The 22,803-nt window shown below is 42.8% G+C and overlaps 1 protein-coding gene across 5 annotated transcripts in view; it reads left to right on the top strand.

The window, feature by feature from the left end:
- Positions 1 to 22,803, top strand: part of ARFGEF2 (ARF guanine nucleotide exchange factor 2) — a 114,179-nt gene that overhangs the window by 50,050 nt on the left and 41,326 nt on the right. For all 5 annotated transcript variants that reach the window (XM_017862771.1, XM_017862770.1, XM_017862772.1 and 2 more), the window contains exons 13-23: positions 752 to 860; positions 1,996 to 2,179; positions 10,679 to 10,790; positions 11,293 to 11,498; positions 14,532 to 14,616; positions 14,719 to 14,890; positions 15,510 to 15,661; positions 15,781 to 15,909; positions 17,546 to 17,704; positions 20,966 to 21,113; positions 22,284 to 22,383. In XM_017862771.1, the coding sequence (XP_017718260.1) occupies positions 752 to 860; positions 1,996 to 2,179; positions 10,679 to 10,790; positions 11,293 to 11,498; positions 14,532 to 14,616; positions 14,719 to 14,890; positions 15,510 to 15,661; positions 15,781 to 15,909; positions 17,546 to 17,704; positions 20,966 to 21,113; positions 22,284 to 22,383 (1,556 nt within the window). The remainder of the gene's footprint in view (positions 1 to 751; positions 861 to 1,995; positions 2,180 to 10,678; positions 10,791 to 11,292; positions 11,499 to 14,531; positions 14,617 to 14,718; positions 14,891 to 15,509; positions 15,662 to 15,780; positions 15,910 to 17,545; positions 17,705 to 20,965; positions 21,114 to 22,283; positions 22,384 to 22,803) is intronic.

Raw genomic sequence — 22,803 nt, 5'->3', positions numbered from 1 at the left:
CCAGGCTGGTCTTGAACTCCTTACCTCAGGTGATCCCCCTGCCTCAGCCTCCCGAAGTGCTAGGATTACAGGCGTGAACCACAGCGCCTGCCCAAGACCTTGTTATTAAAAAATAATAATAAAATTTAAAAAAATTTTTTTTAATTGCACAAGCAGTGAATGAAAACTTCTTTTGAAAATCCAGGCCGGGCGCGGTGGCTCAAGCCTGTAATCCCAGCACTTTGGGAGGCCGAGACGGGCGGATCACGAGGTCAGGAGATCGAGACCATCCTGGCTAACACGGTGAAACCCCATCTCTACCAAAATACAAAACTAGCTGGGCGAGGTGGCGGGCGCCTGTAGTCCCAGCTACTCAGGAGGCTGACGCAGGAGAATGGCGTAAACCCAGGAGGCGGAGCTTGCAGTGAGCTGAGATCTGGCCACTGCACTCCAGTCCGGGCGACAGAGCGAGACTCCGCCTCAAAAAAGAAAAAAAAAGAAAATCCAAATAACATTGTTCATTTTAGGAAAACACATGTCCCATATTTTTGCTGCTGGGGTGTTTATAATGAGCATCTTTAGAGATGTCCAGGGTTTTTGCAGTGTATCCTTGATACTTGTCACTTCTTAGCTCTGGGTTTGTTTCATCCTTAATAACACTGACTGTCAGTGATTTATCTCATAGCCTCACTGGGGTCCGAGAAAGCCTAGTAGATGTCTGTTCTCTTCGTTTTTCTCTTAAGTCTCTTTCCTGTGTCACTTCGTCCCTTAGGAGCTCAGCCTGAGGAAGAAAGGCCTGGAGTGTCTCGTGTCCATTCTCAAGTGCATGGTGGAGTGGAGCAAAGACCTGTATGTGAATCCCAATCACCAGACCAGCCTCGGTGAGACAGCATTGCTGCCATACCCACCTCCATTCATAATAGGCTCCTGTGACTGCTGGGAACAGTTGTCTTAGTATAGTTGTTTTAGAATTGAGAAAGCCTTTTTAGTTTGCCAAATACCTATATTATTTTGAAAGTTCTGCTTTTTAATGCCTCTGGAGTTGTGTGAAGTTATGCTGTAACTTCATTGTTTCAAATGCAGAACCAGTTGCTCCAGTGCCTTTTTAATAGTTGCTCATTCCCTCACTGATTCAAAGCATCACCTTTATGATATACCAAATGTTCCTATGTATGTAAGTCTGTTTCTGGAATTTTAATTTTTTTAAAGAGACAGGGTCTCTTTCCATTACCCAGGCTGGAGTACAGTGGTACAGTTGTAGCTCACTGCAGCCTTAAACTCCTGGGCTCAAGTGATCCTCCCACCTCAGCCTCCCAAAGCACTGGGATTACAGATGTGAGCCATTGTGCCTGGCCTTCTTTCTAGATTTTCTATTCTGTTCTGTTTGTCTGTTTTAACACCAACACCGCACTTGTTTTTGTTATCTTGTAGGGCAAGTCCTCCTATTCATTGTTCTTTAAGTTGTCTTGCTCGTTATTTTGCCTTTTTTACGCTTTCATATGAATTTTAGAATTAGCTCATCAAGGCCTGGCGTGGTGGCTCATGTCTGTAACCCCAGCACTTTGGGAGGCCGAGGGTGGTGGATCACGAGATCAGGCATTGAAGACCAGCCTGACCAACATAGTGAAACCCTGTCTCTACTAAAAATACAAAAAATTAGCCGGGTATGGTGGTGGGCGCCTGTAATCCCAGCTACTCTGGAGGCTGAGGCAGGAGAATCACTTGAACCTGCGAGGCGGAGGTTGCAGCGAGCCGAGATTGTGCCACTGCACTCCAGCCAGGGCGACAGTGCGAGACTCCGTCTCAAAAAAAAAAAAGAATTAGCTCATCAAGTTCCATGAGGAAACAAGTTTTTAAGTAAAGTATCTGATATTAAGGTTTCATGCTTATAATCTTTATGGTATAGACTTGTTGCTATTACAGGTCTGGGAAAGGGAGCCATGCAGCCAGACCTAGCTCGGCTATGTCTGTCCCCCACCTGCTTATTTGGCTTCCTTTACTTTTACTTCTCTGTAGGTCAGGAGAGGCTCACGGATCAGGAAATGGGGGATGGGAAAGGCCTTGACATGGCGAGACGGTGTAGTGTGACATCCATGGAGTCCACAGTGTCCTCAGGGACCCAGACAACTGTTCAGGATGACCCCGAGCAATTTGAGGTCATCAAACAACAAAAAGAAATCATCGAACACGGCATCGAGCTGTGAGTGTGGCTACTGTTAACTAGCAGGGATTCTAGCAAAGCCATATTTTCTCTGGGAACCTGGGACTGATTCCTAAAAAGGAAATGCCTGTTTACAAAAACGCTGATGCTGGCACTTGTAGCTGAGCCTGATTGAGCCAGGCAATCAGTGAATGAGCGTATGTGTGTGTGTTTGTGCACAGAGACAGAGAAAATTTTAATACCTTTGTGTGGTTGATGCAGCCTTTTTTCCCCCCCTTTCTAATGAAAATAATAAAACCAATTTAGAAAATACAGAAAAGTATAAAGTAATAATGTAAAAATCACTCATAAAATTACTGCCTGAGATGGCCTGGTGCAGTGGCTCATGCCTGTAATCCCAGCACTTTGGGAGGCCAAGGTGGGCGGATCACAGGATCAGAAGATCGAGACCATCCTGGCTAACACGGTGAAACCCTGTCTCTACTAAAAATACAAAAAATTAGCTGGGCGTGGTGGTGGGTGCCTATAGTCCCAGCTACTCAGGAGGCTGAGGCAGGAGAATGGCATGAACCCAGGAGGTGAAGCTTGCAGTGAGCTGAGATCGCGCCACTGCACTCCAGCCTGGGCAACAGAGTGAGACTCTGTGTCAAAAAAATTACTGCCTGAGGAAATCACCATTGGTGCATTTTTTTCCAACTATATATTATGAAAAATTTCAACTTAGCAAAAAATTACTGTTTGTCTTATTTGTTTTATTTTTTTTTTAGGTGTTATTTTTATTTTCTTATATTTTAAGTTCTAGGGTATATACGCACAACTTGCAGGTTTGTTACGTAGGTATACATATGCCATGTTGGTTTGCTGCACCCATTAACTCATCATTTACATTAGGTATTTCAAATGCTGTCCCTCCCCCTGCGCCCCACCCAATGACAGGCCCCCCACGTGTGATATTCCCCACCCTATGTCCAAGTGTTCTCGTTGTTCAGTACCCACCTATCAGTGAAAACATGCAGTGTTTGGTTTTCTGTCCTTGTGCTAGTTTGCTCAGAATGATGGTTTCCAGCTTCATCCATGTCCCTGCAAAAGACATGAACTCATCCTTGCTTATAGATGCATAGTATTCCATGGTGTATATGTGCCACATTTTCTTAATCCAGTCTATCATTGATAGACATTTGGGTTGGTTCCAAGTTTTTGCTACTGTGAATAGTGCCGCAATAAACATATGTGTGTGTGTGTCTTTATAGTAGCATGATTTATAATCCTTTGGGTATATNCAGAGCTGCAATAAACATATGTGTGCATGTATCTTTATAACAGAATGATTTATATTCCTTTAGGTATATACCCAGTAAAGGGATTGCTGGGTCAAATGATACTTCTGGTTCTAGGTCTTGGAGGAATCGCCACACTGTCTTCCATAATGGTTGAACTAATTTACATTCCCACCAACAATGTAAAAGCATTCCTATTTCTCTACAGCCTCACCAGCATCTCTTGTTTCTTGACTTTTTAATAATCACCATTCTGACAGGTGTGAGATGGTTTCTCATTGTGGTTTTGATTTGCATTTCTCTACCAATCAGTGATGCTGAGCTTTTTCATATGTTTGTTGGCCACATAAATGTCTTCCTTTGAGAAGTGTCTGTTCACGTCCTTTGCCCGGTTTTTGATGGGATTGCTTGTTTTTTTCTTGTAAATTTATGTTTCTTGTAAACTCTGGATATTAGACCTTTGTCAGATGGGTAGGTTGCAAAAATTTTCTTCCATTCTGGAGGTTGCCTGTTCGTTCTGATGACAGTTTCTTTTGCTGTGTAGAAGCTCTTTAGTTTAAGCAGATCCCATTTGTCAATTTTAGCAATGTTGCAATTGCTTTTGGCAATTTCATCATAAAATCTTTGCACATGCCTATGTCCTGAATGGTATTACCTAGATTTTCTTCTAGAGTTTTTATGGTTCTGGGTTTTACATTTAAGTATTTCAGCCATCTTGAGATAATTTTTGTGTAAGGTGTAGAGAAGGGGTCCAGTTTCAGTCTTCTGCATATGGGTACCCAGTTTTCCCAACACCATTTATTAAATAGGAATTCCTTTCCCCATTGCTTGTTTTTGTCAGGTTTGTCAAAGATAGTTAGAGATGTGTAGCCTTATTTCTGAAGTCTCTATTCTGTTCCATTGGTCTACGTGTCTGTTTTGGTACAAGTACCATGCTGTTTTTGTTACCATAGCCTTGTAGTATAGTTTGAAGTCAGGTAGCATGATGCTTCCAGGTTCATTCTTTCTGCTTAGGATTGTCTTGGCTATATGGGGTCTTCTTTGATTCCATATGAAATTTAAAGTAGCTTTTTCTAATTCTGTGAAGGAGGTCAATGGTAGTTTGATGGGAATAGCACTGACTCTATAAATTACTTCGGGCAGTGTGGCCATTTTCATAATATTGATTCTTCCTATCCATGAGAATGGAATGTTTATCCATTTGTTTGTGTCCTATCTTATTTCCTTGAGCAATGGTTTGTAGTTCTCCTTAAAGAGGTCCTTCGCATCCCTTGTTAGCTGTATTCCTAAGTATTTTATTCTCTTTGTAGCAATTGTGAATGGGAGTTCATTCATGTTTGGCTCTTTGCTTGTCTATTTTTGGTGTATGGGAATGCTTGTGATTTTTGCATATTGATTTGGTATCCTGAGACTTTGCTGCTGTTGCTTATCAGCTTAAGGAGCTTTTGGACTGAGACCTTGGGGTTTTCTAGATAGAGGATCATGTCATCTGCAAACAGAGACAGTTTTGAATTCCTCTCTTCTTACTTGAATACCTTTTATTTTTTTCTCTTACCTGATTGCCCTTTCCAGAACTTCCAATACTATGTTGAATAGGAGTGGTGAGAGAGGGCATCCCTGTCTCGTGCCAGTTTTCAAAGGGAATTTTTCCAGTTTTTGCCCATTCAATATGATAATTGGCTGTGGGTTTGTCATAAATAGCTCTTACTATTTTGAGATACGTCCCATCGGTACCTAGTTTATTGATAGTTTTTAGCACGAAGGGCTGTTGAATTTTGTCGAAGGCAAAATTTTCTGCATCTATCAAGATGATCGTGGTTTTTGTCGTTGGTTCTGTTTATGTGATGGATTACTTTTATTGATTTGCATATGTTGAACTAGCCTTGCATCCCAGGGATGAAGCCGACTTGATCATGGTGGATAAGCTTTTTGATGTGCTGCTGGATTCAATTTGCCAGTATTTTATTGAGGATTTTCGCATTGATGTTCATCAGGGATATTCGTCTAAAATTCTCTTTTTTTGTTTTGTCTGCCAGGCTGTGGTATCAGGATGATGCTGGCCTCATAAAATGAGTTAGGGAGGATTCCATCTTTTTCTGTTGATTGGAATAGTTTCAGAAGGAATGGTACCAGCTTCTCTTTGTAACTCTGGTAGAATTTTGCTGTGAATCCATCTGGTCTTGCACTTTTTTTGGTTGGTAGGCTATTAATTATTGCCTCAATTTCAGAGCCTGTTATTGGTCTATTCAGAGATTCAGCTTCTTCCTGGTTTAGTCTTGAAATGGTGTATGTGTCCAGGAATTTATCCATTTCTTCTAGATTTTCTAGTTTATTTGCATAGAGTTGTTTATAGTATTCTGTCATGGTAGTTTGTATTTCTGTGGGATCAGTGGTGATATCCCCTTTATCATTTTTTATTGCATCTATTTGATTCTTCTCTCTTCTTTATTAGTCTTGCTAGCAGTCTATCAATTTTGTTGATCTTTTTTAAAAAAACAGCTCCTGGATTCACTGATTTTTTTGAAGGGTCTTTGTGTCTCTATCTCTTTTAGTTCTGCTCTGATCTTAGTTATTTCTTGCCTTCTGCTAGCTTTTGAATTTGTTTGCTTTTGCTTCTCTAGTTCTTTTAACTGTGATGTTAGGGTGTCAATTTTAGATCGTTTCTACTTTCTCTTGTGGGCATTTAGTGCTATAAATTTCCCTCTACACACTGCTTTAAATGTGTCCAGAGACTCTGGTACGTTGTGTCTTTGTTGTCATTGGTTTCAAGTAACATCTTTATTTCTGCCTTCATTTCGTTATTTACCCAGTAGTCATTCAGGAGCAGGTTATCCAGTTGCCATGTAGTTGTGTGGTTTTTGAGTGAGTTTCTTACTCCTGAGTTCTAATTTGATTGCACTGTGGTCTGAGAGACAGTTTGTTGTGATTTCTGTTATTTTGCATTTGCCAAGGAGTGCTTTACTTACAACTATGTGGTCAGTTTTGGAATAAGTGCGATGTGGTGCTGAGAAAAAGGTATATTCTGTTGATTTGGGGTGGAGAGTTCTGTAGGTGTCTGTTAGGTCCGCTTGGTGCAGAGCTGAGTTCAATTCCTGGATATCCTTGTTAATTTTCTGTCTTGTTGGTCTGTCTAATATTGACAGAGGGGTGTTAAAGTCTCTCATTATGATTGTATGGGAGTCTAAGTCTCTTTGTAGTCTCTAAGGACTTGCTTTATGAATCTAGGTACTCCTGTATTGGGTGCATATATATTTAGGATAGTTAGCTCTTCTTGTTAAATTGATCCCTTTACCATTATGTAATGGCCTTCTTTGTCTCTTTTGATCTTTGTTGGTTTAAGGTCTGTTTTATCAGAGACTAGGATTGCAACCCCTGCTTTTTTTTGCCTTCCATTTGCTTGATAGATCTTCCTCCATCCCTATATTTTGAGCCTGTGTGTGTCTCTTCACGTGAGATGGGTCTCCTGAAGATAGTACACTGATGGGTCTTGACTCTATCCAATTTGCCAGTCTGTGCATTTAGCCCACTTACATTTAAGGTTAATATTGTTGTGTGTGAATTTGATCCTGTCGTTATGATGTTAGCTGGTTATTTTGCCTGTTAGTTGATGCAGTTTCTTCCTAGTATCTATGGTCTTTACACTTTGGCATGTTTTTGCAGTGACTGGTACCAGTTGTTCCTTTCCATGTTTAGTGCTTCCTTCAGAAGCTCTTGTAAGGCAGGCCTGGTAATGACAAAATCTTTCAGTGTTTACTTGTCCAAAGGATTTTATTTCTCCTTCACTTATGAAGCTTAGTTTGGCTGGATATGAAATTCTGGGTTGAAAGTTCCTTTCTTTAAGAATGTTGAATATTGGCCCCCACTCTCTTCTGGCTTGTAGAGTTTCTGCCAAGAGATCCGCTATTAGTCTGATGGGGTCCTCTTTGTGGGTAACCTGAGCTTTCTCTCTGGCTGCCCTTAACATTTTTTCCTTCATTTCAACCTTGGAGAATCTGACAATTGTGTGTCTTGGAGTGGCTCTTCTCTGGGAGTATCTTTGTGGTGCTCTCTGTATTTCCTGAATTTGAAAGTTGACCTGCCTTGCTAGGTTGGGGAAGTTCTCCTGGATAATATCCTGAAGAGTGTTTTCCAACTTGATTCCATTCTCCCCGTCACTTTCAGGTACACCCATCAGATGTGGATTTGGTCTTTTCACATTGTCCCATACTTCTTGGAGGCTTTGTTTGTTTCTTTTTACTCTTTTTTCTCTAAACTTCTCTTCTCTCCTTATTTCATTAATTTGATCTTCAGTCACTGATACTCTTTCTTCTACTTGATCAAATCAGCTATTGAAGCTTGTACATGCATCACATAGTTCTCATGCCATGCTTTTCAGCTCCATCAAGTCATTTAAGGTCTTCTCTATACTGCTTATTCTAGTTAGCCATTTGTCTAATCTTTTTTCAAAGTTCTTAGCTTCCTTGCAATGGGTTTGAACATCCTCCTTTAGCTCGGAGAAGTTTGTTATTACCGACTTTCTGAAGCCTACTTCTGTCAGCTCGTCAAAGTCATTTTCCACCCAGCTTTGTTCCGGAACATTGCTGGGGAACAATTGCAATCCTTTGGAAGAAAAGAGGTGTTCTGGTTTTTAGAATTTTCAGCTTTTCTGCTCTGGTTTCTCCCCATCTTTGTGATTTTATCTACCTTTGGTCTTTGATACTGGTGACCTACAGATGGGGTTTTGGTGTGAATGTCCTTTTTGTTGATGTTGATGCTATTCCTTTCTGTTTGTTAGTTTTCCTTCTAACAGTCAGGTCCCTTAGCTGCAGGTCTGTTGGAGTTTGCTGGAGGTCCACTCCAGACCCTGTTTGCCTGGATATCACCAGCAGAGGCTGCAGAACAGCAAATATTGCTGCCTGATCCTTCCTCTGGAAGCTGCGTCCCAGAGGGGCACCCACCTGTATGAGGTGTCAGTCAGCCCCTACTGGGAGGTGTCTCCCAGTTAGGCTACACGGGGGTCAGGGACACACTTGAGGAGGCAGTCTGTCTGTTCTCAGAGCTCAAACACCATACTTGGAGAACCACTGCTCTCCTCAGAGCTGTCAGACAGGGACGTTTAAGTCTGTAGAAGTTTCTGCTGCCTTTTGTTCAGCTATGTCCTGCCCACAGAGGTAGAGTCTACAGAGGCAGCAGCCCTGCAGAGCTGTGGTGGGCTCCGCCCAGTTCGAGCTTCGCTGGCTGCTTTGTTTACGTACTCAGGCCTCAGCAATGATGGACGACCATCACCCTGCCAGGCTGCTGCCTCACAGGTTGATCTCAGACTGCTGAGCTAGCAGTGAGCAAGGCTCCGTGGGCGTGGGACCTGCCGAGCCAGGCAGGGGATATAATCTCCTGGTGTGCCGTTTGCTAAGACCATTGGAAAAGCGCAGTATTTGGGCGGGAATGTCCCGATTTTCCAGGTATGATCTGTCACAGCTTCCTTTGGCTAGGAACGGCAAATCCCCAACCCCTGGCGCTTGCTGAGTGAGGCGATGCCCCACCCTGCTTCAGCTCGCCCTCTGTGGGCTGCGCCCACTGTCCAACCAGTCCCAGTGAGATGAACCAGGTACCCGAGTTGGAAATGCAGAAATCACTGTCTTCTTCATTGATCATGCTGGGAGCTGCAGACCGGAGCTGTTCCTATTCGGCCATCTTGGAACGGAATCTTGTTTTATTTATGTGTATATTTTTCTGAACCATTTCAAAGTAATTGGTAGCCATCATGAGACCTTAACCAAATTTCTTTGAAAAATAAAGGACATTCTCCCGTATAACCACAGCATCATCATCACAATCATTGGTAAATCTTCATGTGTTTCTTTCCAGTCTTTTACACACATCAACATATACACGATCATATATTCCAACTTGTGAATGATTAGTTAACTTAGTAAATTCAATTTAAGAGTTGAAGTTACAGTACTCACTTATTAACTGACATGTTTCATCTTCTCATTTCTGCTGTCACCACCCCACCTCCCTCCAGTGTGTTCTGCCCACAGCAGCTAATCTTTTTAAAACATAAATCAAGTCTTGTCACTCTCCTGCCTAAGTCATTCTAGGTTTCCTGTTCCATATCGTGGCCTGACCCAGCCTCTGGCCTGCCTTGCTGATCTCATCTGCCAATTCCCTTGAGTCACACAATGTATTTTCAGTCCCTTGAACACCTCCAGCTCTTTTCACCATGGTGCCTTCTGCTTAAAATTCTCTTGGCTCTTTTTCATCCCTCAGACTTGGTAAAACATCTCTTCCTCAGAGGCCTGTAGCAACTGCACTATCTAAACAGGCCCCAAGTTAATTTCCTTCCTCGCCCCATTTGTGTCTTTCATGACGCTTGCCAGTTTGTGCTTACCCATGAATATCACCCTGCAGCTCAGGCCTGGTAAATAATAAGTTGAGTCTATACATTGGTTAGCTTTGCCTTCCTTTAACAGGAAATAAAAAATGGAATGGGCATGGTGGCTCACACCCGTTATCCCAGCACTTTGGGAGGCCTAGGTGGGAGGATCACTTGGAGTTCCAGACCAGCCTGGTCAACACAGTGAGACCCTGTCTCTTAAATTAAAAAAACAAAAACAAAAGCAAAAAAAGTAGAGAAAGAAAAAAATAAATACAAAATAACATGCTTAACTTTGTATTTCTCCCTCAAGGAAATCCAAAAGCAGACAGTCTAAGGCTGCTACAGTGGCTCTTAAGGACATCATAGATCCAGGCTCCTTTTATCTGTCTGCTTCACCATACTTAGCCAGAGAGGGTGGTCTCATGGTATAAGATGACTGCTGGAGTACCAGCCATCCCACAAACATTCTGGAGAAGAGGAGGGAAAGAACAAAAAGAGGAGAGTTGGCTTTGTTTAAGGGTCCTTCCTAGAAGTACCCACACCACTTCTGCTCCTATCTCGCTGGCTGAAAGTTTATTACATGGCCATCCTTTATTTAAGGGAGGCAGGGAAATGTTGTTTTTATTCTACATGGCGGTGTGCGCAACTAAACATGTAGGGTTCTGTTAGTGTTGAGAAGGAGATAGTGGATATGAGGTGACAACCAGCAGACTCTGACCAGGTGTAGCTGGGTCAGATATTGAAGATGGAATTTGGAAAAGCTGCCAGTACAGACATGACCTTGCTAGCTTATATGTGATGGCATGTTCACAGTATTCTATTATAATTTATCTCAAATACCAGCTTTTGCTGTCCTCCAGATTTTGAAATAAGCAACTTGTGTCCCATCTCTGCTTGAAACAGGTTCAACAAGAAACCCAAGAGGGGGATCCAGTTTCTACAGGAGCAGGGCATGCTGGGAACGTCAGTTGAAGATATAGCCCAATTCCTGCACCAGGAGGAGCGCCTGGATTCCGTAAGGCTGGGGGTGTAGCACTTGCATGTGAGTTCTGTCAGGTGATTGTGAGCCCTCACCAGTTTTAACCTCAAGATTGGCTGGCCCTGAGTACATTGTCTATTGTCCACCCCTTGGTTACAGCAGTCCTGCGTATCCCTTTGGCTAGTGTTGCAGAAAGCTCTTTGATGGGAATAAACTAGCCTCCCAGCAGGTGGCTGCATATTTGCTGGAAAAGTATCAGAGCTGGAAGTGTTCCTTGACTGCCAGAAACAGTTCTTCTGGCTGCCTGTCTGCAACTAACCTCCTGAGTGTGCCCCATCATTCTCTCCATTTTAAGTCTGTTGTGCCTCCTCCTTTTCCTTCATCCATGCAGGACAGGGAGTTCCCTATTTTTTTTAGCAGTCCAGCCTATTCTGGGCAGTTAGGGCCAGGCTATTCTGACTCCACCCTTTGGCTGCTGGGTTTTGCTGTGGGTTTGTATTTGACAATTTCTAGATATAAGTGAGTGTGTATGTTTTAGACCCAAGTAGGCGATTTTCTGGGAGATAGCACAAGGTTCAACAAGGAGGTGATGTATGCCTACGTGGACCAACTTGACTTCTGTGAAAAAGAATTTGTCTCAGCCCTGCGGACATTCCTAGAAGGTTTCCGCCTACCTGGGGAAGCCCAAAAGATTGACCGATTAATGGAGAAGTTTGCTGCAAGATACATAGAATGCAACCAAGGGTAAGCACTGATTTTGAGTCCCTCCCAGATCATCTGTTTGCCTGCCTCACAACACTAATTTTAATTTGGTTGGGGTTTAATCTTTGTATATCTGTGCCAAGCAACTGAAGCTTTTGTTTACTGTGGGCCAGGCACTGTGCTAAGGGATTATTTCATGTAAGACCTCACAGTAATCTGTTTATGTCCCTATTCTACAGACAGAGAGATTGAGGACCAGAGAGGTTAACTTGCCCAAGATCACGCAGTTAAAGCCCATGCTGTTAGCAACTGTAAAAGAGTAGTTTCATAAGAGGAGTAGTTTCATAAGAGTAGTTTCATTGAGAGGAGACAATTGGGCACCTCTTCCCTAATCAGAAACAGTTCCCCTGATTTAATATATGGGGTAGATCTCAAGGATTTTGGTTTTTCTTTAATTACATACTGATGACAAGGTTACAGAAATAGCTACATAACTAATAAAAACCATCAAAGTGCATGATTTTATTTGGGGACCTTTTCTGATGGGCAGTTTGTGATTTTGTAAGAAGTGGAAATAGGAAGAGGAACAAACCATTATTAAATACCCCCTGTGTATGGGCCATGCCATGGGTTTTACATGCATTTAATGAATGGCAAGCCCAGGAATAGTATCCCTGTTTTACAGATGAGGAAATTGAGAATCTGAGAGATGAAGCAACCTGTCCAAAATTAATCAGCTAGTAAGGAGCAGAGCCAGGATTGAATATGAATTTCTTTAACTCAGAAGCTCATGTTTGGGCCAGACACAGTGGCTCTCCCCTACAATCCCAGCACTTTGGGAGGCTAGAACGGGCAGATCACTTGAAGTCGGAAGTTTGAGACCAGCCTGGCCAATATGGTGAAACCCCATCTCTTCCAAAAATACAAAAAAAAAAAAAAATTAGCTGGGTAATCCCAGCTACTCGGAGGCTGAGGCAGGAGAATTGCTTGAACCTGTGAGCCAAGATTGCACCACTGTACACCAGCCTGGATGACAGGGGTAGATTCTGTCTCAAAGAAATAAACTCATGTTCTCTCCGTTGAACATTAAATTAGAAATATGTCGGCCGGGCGCGGTGGCTTACACATGTAATCCCAGCACTTTGGGAGGCCGAGGTGGGTGGATCACAAGATCAGGAGATCGAGACCATCTTGGCTAACACAATGAAACCCCGTCTCTACTAAAAATACAAAAAAATTAGCTGGGCGTGGTAGTGGGTGCCTGTAGTCCCAGCTACTCGGGAGGCTGAGGCAGGAGAATGGCGTGAACCTGGGAGGCGGAGCTTGCAGTGAGCTGAGATCATGCCACTGCACTCCAGCCTGGGCAACAAAGCGAGACTCTGTCTCAAAAAAAAAAAAAAAAAAAAAAAACCAAAGAAAGAAAGAAAGAAATATGTCTGAATGTACTGTGACCATGATGTGGAAATTGTTCAGTAGAAACTATTTTTTTTGAGACAGAGGGTCTTGCTCTCTTGCCCTGGTTGGAGTACAGTGGTGTGATCACAGATCACTGCAGCCTGGATCTCCTGGGCTCGATCAGTCCTCCCACCTCAGCCTCCTGAACTGCTGGGACTACAGGTGCATGCCACTGTGCCTGGCTAATTTTTTGTATCATATTTCTGCAGAGAGAGAGTTTCACTGTGTTGCCCAGTCTGGTCCTGAACTCCTAGCCTCAAGGGATCCCCCTGCCTCGAACTCCCAAAGTGGGGGATTTACAAATGTGAGCTACCACACCTGGTTGAAACATTTTAATAACAGTTTTGCCTCTCCAGTCAACTTTGTTTTCATATTAATTGCTCCCAGTCTTCCAAGTATATGGCAGGCTGTCCCCAGGAGGTGGCAGGATTGGCAAAGGCAGCATATGATCATTTTAACCAAATGGACATTAGAACTGTGAAGGCATAATTAGATGCTGTTTACTTTAAATGTATCTCTTACGTGGACCTGGAAGCCTTGGTCTGTTTTGCTTAGTCAGTCAATATGTGACCCAGTTTCATCTCATGTTAAAATACCTTTGTTGTGTTCTTCAAAATTTCTACTGTTTCTGTTATGGACAGTTTGGACAGAACAGTTTCTAGCTTCAGCCTCATATGCATCCACATATTGCTGTCCTTCTCTTCTTGACTAAGGCAAAAAAGTCAGACTTCACCAGCATATGTTTTAGAACAATATAAATATTTTCCATGGTATTTGTACTGTTCAATGTTATAATGGATAATATAGACTATAACTAACAGCTAAACAGCAGTTTTAGTCATCTTTATATCTCATGTCTAGCACAGTGCATGGCACAAAATAGATGTTCTCAGGAACAGGACTGGATGCAGGGAGGCACTCAAGGCACTTAGTGCATGAAATGTGGTGAGCTGCCCTCTCAGGGTCGGCACCAAGTGTAAGGTCTCCTGACCTGCTCACTTGCCTCGCCCTAGTCCTGGCCCCAGATGCTTCTTAGAGTCTTTTTTAAAAAATTATTTGAAATTGCTTTATTCAAAGAAGGCTAAATTTTAATTAATTATTTGTTTATTTATTTATTTATTTTGAGACCGTCTCACTCTGTCACCCAGGTTGGAGTGCAGTAGCATAGTCTCGGCTCACTGCAACCTTCACCTCCCAGGTTCAGACGATTCTCCTGCCTCAGCCTCCTGAATAGCTGGGTTTATGGGCAGCTGCCACCACGCCCAGCTAATTTTTGTATTTTTAGTAGAGGCAGGGTTTCACCATGTTGGCCAGGCTGGGCTCGAACTCCTGACCTCAGGTGATCCACCCACCTCTGCCTCCCAAAGTGCTGGGATGACAGGCCTGAGCCACCATGCCCTGCCAAAGAAGCCGAAAATTTGATACAGATTGTTGATGAGCTTTTTCTACACTCTGGGTTGCTAAGTCTTGTTCAGTGATGATGAAAGCGTGAAAACTCTTGCCTCATTTGGAATCAAGGGGAGTAATCGGCTGCTTTTCTCATGAAGTGTGTCTCTGTTAGCATTGTACCTTCTAAACCTCATCACCATGAATATTGATATCTCGAATTTTTTTCTCCAGGCAAACTCTGTTTGCTAGTGCTGACACTGCTTATGTCCTAGCATATTCAATTATCATGCTAACTACAGACTTGCACAGTCCTCAGGTAAAGTAGTTCAATGATATATATGTTGTAGTAGCTAAATAAGTGGCTTTACTTGGGCAATTGAATTTTTTGAAATGGTTTTTAATTTTTTTTTAATTACAGGTAAAAAATAAAATGACAAAAGAGCAGTATATTAAAATGAATCGGGGTATCAATGATAGTAAAGATCTGCCAGAAGAGTATCTCTCAAGCATCTATGAAGAGATAGAAGGCAAGAAAATTGCAATGAAAGAAACAAAAGAGCTCACGATTGCAACCAAATCTACTAAGCAGAGTAAGGTCTAATGGCAAATTATTTCTCCTAGTTCTAATTTGTTAGTGTATCAGAATGCATGATTAGATACTCTGGTGATAAATTTAATGTCCATATCTAGATATCTGAATAGGAAATGTGATTGAACTAATTACTGTGATTATGTTGGGTCTTTTATAATGTCACTGTCTTGCTAGATTTCTGATGAGGAGCAAGAAGGAATTTAAAATTAGTAATCTGAGAACTAAATTACTCCCAAAAAGTGTTCCTTAAAACTTTGCTTTAATTCAGTGGTGATTGTGCCCACCTTGATTAGAATTCTATTAGTTATGGCCTCTGGGGAGCTGTCAGTTTCACCGTTTGAGAAGCAGCAAAGGGTAGTGGTTTAGAGTACAGGCTCTAGAACCACACTGCCTTAGATCAAGTCCCAGCTCCTCTACTTAGTAATTGTATGACCCTGGGCAAGTGACTTACCTGCTCATTTTTCCCATCTGTTAAATGGTAATAATATTTGTAACGGACTCACGAGATGGTTGGGAGGATTTAGGAGTTAATCATTGTGTATCTTTTGAAACAGTGCATGGCATGTAGCCAGCCCTCAGTGATAGCTGGCCACACCTATCGTTCTCTTACTTTATAGATGTAGCTAGTGAAAAGCAGCGGCGGCTCCTGTACAACTTAGAGATGGAGCAAATGGCTAAAACAGCCAAAGCTCTGATGGAGGCTGTGAGCCATGCGAAAGCCCCGTTTACGAGTGCCACTCACCTGGACCACGTCCGCCCAATGTTCAAAGTGAGTATCCTGAGAACTTAGCAAGCATGTGGCTAAGCCTGATTCTGAAGCTGGCCAGCTAGAAGTACTCTTTCCACGCTGAAACTCTGGATGTTACTGAAACCTTCCTTCCTTGATAGCTGGTGTGGACGCCACTATTGGCAGCCTACAGCATCGGACTCCAGAACTGTGATGACACTGAAGTGGCCTCCTTGTGTTTGGAAGGTATCCGATGTGCAATCCGAATTGCCTGCATCTTTGGAATGCAGGTGGGTGTTCAGTCAGCAACGCTCCAGAGATACTGGTGGGTTGTGTTCTTTTAGATTTGGCAAAACTTAGAAATGATCAGAAATTTTCAGTTAATCAAGAGTCTTAGCAAACTACTTACTCATGCCATAGCTTTGTGATGACAGCTCGTTAGGGGCAAAAATGGAGATACGGATTAAAACTGTCTTTAAGAATGGGTAGGCTGGGCACGGTGGCTCACGCCTATAATCCCAGCACTTTGGGAGACCGAGGCAGGCAGATCACCTCAGGTCAGGAGTTCGAGACCAACCTGACCAACATGGAGAAACCCCATCTCTATTAAAAATACAAAATTAGCCGGGCGTGGTGGTACATGCCTGTAATCGCAGCTACTTGGGAGGCTGAGGCAGGAGACTGGCTTGAACCCAGGAGGTAGAGGTTGCGGTGAGCCGAGATTGCACCATTGTACTCCAGCCTGGGCAACAAGAATGAAACTCCATCTCCAAAAAAAAAAGGATAGGTAGTGTCCAAGCTACTTGACTGGATTTGACAAAATAGACTTCCTGTTCATATGCCTAACTTGCCTGCTTTGGTGCTTAAAAATACTATTTTCTTGTTGTTTTGTTTTGTTTTGTTTTGTTTTTTTGAGATGGAGTCTCGCTCTGTTGCCGAGGCTGGAGTGCAGTGGTGAGATCTCGGCTCACTGCAAGCTCTGCCTCCCGAGTTCATGCCATTCTCCTGCCTCAGCCTCCCAAGTAGCTGGGACTACAGGCACCCGCCACCATGCCCAGCTAATTTTTTGTATTTTTAGTAGAGATGGGGTTTCACCGTGTTAGCCAGGATGGTCTCCATCTCCTGACCTCGTGATCCGCCCACCTTGGCCTCCCAAAGTGCTGGGATTATAGGCGTGAGCCACCGTACCCGGCCAATAGTATTTTCTTTTTAACATCAGTTTTTATTATAATTTCCCATATTTCCAACTCCTCCCTGAAGAATATGAATATGTCTGTAAACCTTTTGAAACTTGAAAAGTTCAAGCAAATAAATGTAATTCTGAAACTGTTGTGAAATTAGGGGGTTGGCAATCCCATGCATCACTTCATAAGTCAGAAGTTGCACCCCATTTATTCCTAAAAACTCAATCTTCTGTTCCCATTCATTTTGCAGTTAGACATTTTCTTTTATACCAAGACCACAAGCTTTGAAGTTAGACCATCTAGTTTTCAAAACCCTGTTCTGCCCCTTCTCCAACCATGTGACATTGGCTCAGCTAATGTCTCTCCAAGACACCAATTCACTTCCTCATTTGTAAACTTGAGAAAACAAACCTGCCTGGCAGAATTGTTGCAGATGTCAATGTATATGACAGTCTTAGCATTCAACAGACATCGTGGAACATGGACCAGGTAAGTTTGACTGAAGTCAATTAGAAAGGAGAGAGCTGCTTCTCAAACATGTGGCAGCGCATAGAGAGCCTCTGCAAGATGTTCCAAAAGCAAGAGGGCATTAGCATGGAATAACTGTTGTGCTAATGTGCAGAAAGCTAGTCAATGTGCATACAAAAGGTATCAGAGAAGCCCAGTGTGCCAGCCCTGCAGATGTGAGAATGGCCACACTATGGTTGGAGTCACAGTGTTCTCTCTTGGGCTTCTGTTACAGCTGGAACGAGATGCCTATGTTCAGGCTCTTGCTCGCTTCTCCCTGCTCACAGCTAGCTCCAGCATCACAGAAATGAAGCAGAAAAACATCGACACCATTAAGACACTTATCACAGTGGCTCACACCGATGGCAACTACCTTGGGAATTCCTGGCATGAGGTATGTGTCTCTTTGAATTGCCTTTTCTCAGTTAGGATGACTCCTGGCTTCTTTTATTCATTGTTGATCTCATTTGGTCAGTTCTGTTTTTCTTGAAGTCAAGCCTCACTGTGCCTCATGTATCTGAAAGTCACCCTCTCTGGGGCTGTGAAAGGTGGGGGTGAGTTCGGGTGCACCAGCTCACAGTGAGCACCCTTGCACCCAGCAGCCAGTGTACCCTATGAAGTGTACTTCTGTTGTTGCAACTTTCTTTCCATATTAGCGCCACTTTTTTTTTGTTTTGTTTTTTAGTCCTTATGGACCTCTTGGGAGCTTGGGAGCTCCTATCATCAATGTGTAATTTTAAAACAAAGCTAGGAGCCTGATTAGAAATGGTTGACAGTCACAATGAGCTGTTAGGGAGAGTGCCAGTGAGTTCACTTATTTTTAAAACAGTATTCTAAGATTCTCACGCAAGGATATAGTTACTTATACGTACAACAATGTATTTAAAAGGATATTTGTTGCAGTTTTAGTTTTCTGGGGAAAAGGGCTAAAAGAGCTAGATGTCCCAACAATATAAGACATTGCTACTTCTTTAAAAAGGTATGGTACAGCATTTTTTAGAATGTTATGTGGCCATCTAAAATAATGTAGTGGAAAAGAGAGACAGGCAGATAGTGTGTGCTCTCTGATGGAAGTACACAATACTACCTAAGAAATGTTCTAGCCCCAACTCAAATCTAAATCGATTCAAGCCTATATTGCCAGTTTACAGGAAATATAGTGGACAGAGAAGCATGTTAGATATGAGGGTGCAGCTTGGAAATTCTAGGTGTGACAGACCTGCAGAGCAGATGACAAGGTTTTTCAGCAAATAGATTGCAAGAAAAATAAGTGGAAGGGAGGAGGGTTACCTAGGAATTAAAAGAGATTTCAGAAAAGAAGATAAAAGATGGTATTAAAGACTATTGTGGGAAAATGGTCACAGTAAAATTACAAGTTGTCATAAGACATTGTGAGGCATTGTCTCTCATGGCAAAATACACAGAGAATGGAGTTTGAAAGGACAGACCAAAGCGTTAGCATTCTGTCTGAGAGAGAGAATTACGGAAACTTTTATTCTTTTTTTTTTTCCTTAATTTCTAATTTTTTCTACCATCTACATGTATTACTTTTTTGTTTAGAGAGAAAACTGTGAAAGAATAGAGAGGCTATGAAGAATGTAAAGGACAGTTTGACATAGAAAGAAAATTGCTGTCATCCTTCTTCCCCATGTGGACCACATGGCTCAGAGTAAAGGCCCTAGAGCCCCTCAACTGGGGTCCGATTTGGGGCTCTACCTCTTCCTGCCTGGATGGCGTAGGCAGGTTACTTAGTCACCGAGTCCCAACTTCTTCATCTCTACAATCTTCATAGGTTGGTTATGAGAATGAACAGGGCTTGGGACTATTTGGCAAGTAGTAAGAATTCAATGTTGTTACCTGCTGTCATCTCTGTGGCACATGGCTTTGCCCCTCTTCACCAGCGTTTCCCCTGTCTGTCACAATTGTGAGTAGTCCATGTTAGAAATAACTGAGTTATAGCTGGGCACAGTGGCTCACACCTGTAATCCCAGCACTTTTGGAGGTTGAGGCAGAAGGATTGCTTGAGGCCAGGAGTTCCAGACCAGCCTGGGCAACATAGCAAGACCCCATATCTTAAAAAAAAATTTTTTTTTTAATTAGCTAGGCATGCTGGTGCATGCCTGTAGTCCCAGCTACTCAGGAGGCTGAGGCAGCAGGATTGCTTGAGCCCAGGAGTTCAAAGCTGTAGTGAGCCATGATTGCACCACTGCACTCCAGCCTGGGCAACAGAGCAAGACCTTGTCTCTAAAAGAAAAAAAAAATATTTTGAGTTGTGTGCTTTTTAAAATCATTTCCTGCCTTCTAGGGAGCCATAATACCTAGAGAATCAATGAATAGTTGCTTTTTCTTCTAAAACATTTTTTTAGCCTGGGAGATATTATCAATATGAGGTTCCTGCTGCCTGCCAAGTATATGGCAGAATCTAGAAATGTTAAAAACTAATTAGCTACCTCTGTGGTTGTCAGAAGCCCTGAGAAATCAGCTTGGAACTAATAAGCCCTTGACCTTTCAGTATTGGTGACATACTTGAGATGCCAGCTGTCCCCAGCTTCTGCAAAAGGGAGGGCATTACTAGCTTACTAATAATAATTTAATAGTATCGTGCTGTGTGAAGAAAACAGGGGATGATTCTCTTTGGTGGAATTAAGTCTATTTCTCAGTCAAGAGGAAAGCAATTTATAAGTAAAGATACTCGACACTGCTCAGTGGTATAGTGGAGTCTAGTGGAGTCCTGGACCCTGGGACTGAATTGTAAGGTAAGCGTAAAAAGCAACACTGAGGTTCAGTGAGAAGTTCCCATGAAAATTCCTTAGGGTTTCCCTGGAGGTCTACGTGCCATTCCTCAGTAAGTTTCATGTAGCCAGTGTTTCCTTTGACAGAAGTTGGGACCAGTTTCTCTTTCTACGGCTGAGCTTCAGGTGGGAGAGGGCCCGTGTGCAGATGTGCGTCCTCAAGCACCAGAGGCGCCCCTCAGGACCAGGAGATCCAGCGTCATCTCCCACTGCATGCCTGCTGTGGAGCATATTCTCATTCCTTTAGTTAAACCAATTAACGATTGCCAATGATTTTAAGTGCCAGGGACTTAAGTGTTCAGCAGTGAACAAGACAGAGTTAATGTCCTCTTGGCACCTAAGGCAGGAAACAAACAAATACATGGTCTAATGCCAAAAAGTGATACTAAGAAAAAAAGAAGTATGAGCAGTGCATGGTAATGGGAAGGTGCAATCTCCCAAGAAAGATCTCTCTGAGAGGGACACACGTGTCTGAGCTGGGAATTGAAGGAGTGAGCCGTGCGGAGACAACATCCCAGGCATAAGGAGCAGTGAGTGCAAAAGCCCTGGGGTAGGACAAGAGATGACAAGTTAAAGGAGCAACACTGAGGCCAATGAGGCTGGTGTCTTGTCGTCTCATGAGGAGAGTGGAAAAAGGAGGTGGGGGTGACTAAATGATGTGCCTTTAAGTGGCATGGTGGGAGGAATTCCCCGCCCCAGTCAAAGGCTTTTCTCTCTTTATTGAGAGTTGCTAAGTTTGCATAAACATCTATATGGCATAACTCCATTGAACCAACTTTTTTTTAATGACTAACTTAAGATTACAGTGCCCTTTTTCTAGCTGTAAGGTAGGAACTCATTTCTTCATGCCTTCTTTCTCTTAGATCTTGAAATGCATCAGCCAGCTGGAGCTCGCTCAGCTGATAGGAACCGGTGTGAAGACGCGCTACCTGTCTGGATCCGGGCGTGAAAGAGAAGGGAGCCTGAAGGGCCACACATTGGCAGGAGAAGAGTTCATGGGCCTTGGCCTCGGTAAGACACCAGGCCCCCCAGCTGACAGTCACGGATTTGCAAGCTAATGGGGATGAAACCCTTCTTGTCTTGTCAGGACTGTCATGTAAACCATCTCTTCCTTTTGTGCCATCTGACAGTGTATTCATGAATGCAAGTGGACATGCTGCTTCAGCTCCCTTAATTGTGATTAAACTGTTGAGTAGAATGTCTATTTTACCAAAGTCAGTAGGGTGCATTACTTTTCTTTATATACCTGTATTGGGGAGAAAAACTATTTGCTTTAAAATGACCAAATCTCTAGTGCCTGGCATTAGAGGGGTGTGTATTTGTGTCTCTAGATTTTAAAGAGTAGATTCAACATTTCTTCCATCTTTATTGGGGGGGCTTGTATTCTTTTGCAAGTAGAATTATTTCTCTGGCTATACATTGGATTGAGAGACTCTTCTGATAGATGTAACATAGTAATAATAGTAAATAGGGCAAACAAATGTGCCACGTCATATTCTGAGCACTCAGTTTCTATATTTTGACTCATTTCATGCTCGTAACAATCCAATGAGAACAAGGACTGTTACCTTCCCCATTTTGTAATTGAGAAAACTGAGGCATGGGGTGAAAAAATATGAGCAACATCATACTGCAAAGAAGTGGCAGAGGTAGGATTCAAGCCCCAAGCCATCCAACTACAGAGTGTAGGCTTCTAGGTCCCATTTAATGAATGGAATAGTACACTGTCATGGTTAAAAGTATGGACTGGAAAATGGGGAATTGTAATAGCACGCACTTCTTAGAGTACTCATGAGACTAAGTGGAATGAAATTCTGTGAAGCACACCAAGCATTCAGCAGGTGTGAGCCATTACATGTTCTAGGAGCTCTGGATTAGTATCAGTTGATTCCAATTTGTTTTCCTAACTATAGGCCTTTAATACTACAAAAAGGTAAAAGATTATAGAGAAAGATAGATGGCTAGTACAAACAAGAAAGCTTATACTAAGGATATGTTTTAAATGCCAAATGCCAAAACATAACTTTACTTTTATCATCAATGGGTTTTTGTTTGTTTTTTGAACTTGCAGAATCATTCCCATTTATGTCCTGTGTCCCTGCACGTTGACATAACAGGATGCTTTGTTCTAAATACTTGACTGTTTTTGAAGTACTGCTGATGTTGTGCATTGTGTTTCAGGTAATTTGGTGAGTGGTGGAGTGGATAAAAGACAGATGGCCAGCTTCCAAGAATCGGTTGGTGAGACCAGCTCACAGAGTGTGGTTGTAGCTGTGGACAGGTAATGATTTTATTCTTCAGTGACCCTGAACTACCCAGTGGTTTGGTGGCCTCTTTGTAGTTACTGGACATGAATGATTCCTAATTTGTTTAACTGATACAAGTGTTGTTAGCTACAAATTGCTTAAGTGTCACATTTATTTGCGTTTTGACCTTTTAGAAAAGTTACAACTTTAGGCCGGGCGCGGTGGCTCAAGCCTGTAATCCCAGCACTTTGGGAGGCCGAGACGGGTGGATCACGAGGTCAGGAGATCGAGACCATCCTGGCTAATATGGTGAAACCCTGTCTCTACTTAAAAATACAAAAAACTAGCTGGGCGACGAGGCAGGCGCCTGTAGTCCCAGCTACTCGGGAGGCTGAGGCAGGAGAATGGCGTAAACCCGGGAGGCAGAGCTTGCAGTGAGCTGAGATCCGGCCACT

The sequence above is a fragment of the Rhinopithecus bieti genome, unplaced genomic scaffold (genome assembly GCF_001698545.2).
Source record: "Rhinopithecus bieti isolate Rb0 unplaced genomic scaffold, ASM169854v2 scaffold_65646, whole genome shotgun sequence".
NCBI classification, from domain to species: Eukaryota; Metazoa; Chordata; class Mammalia; order Primates; family Cercopithecidae; genus Rhinopithecus; species Rhinopithecus bieti.
The sequence above is the reverse complement of the archived record's forward strand: the minus strand, read 5'-3'. Positions and strand labels throughout refer to the sequence as shown.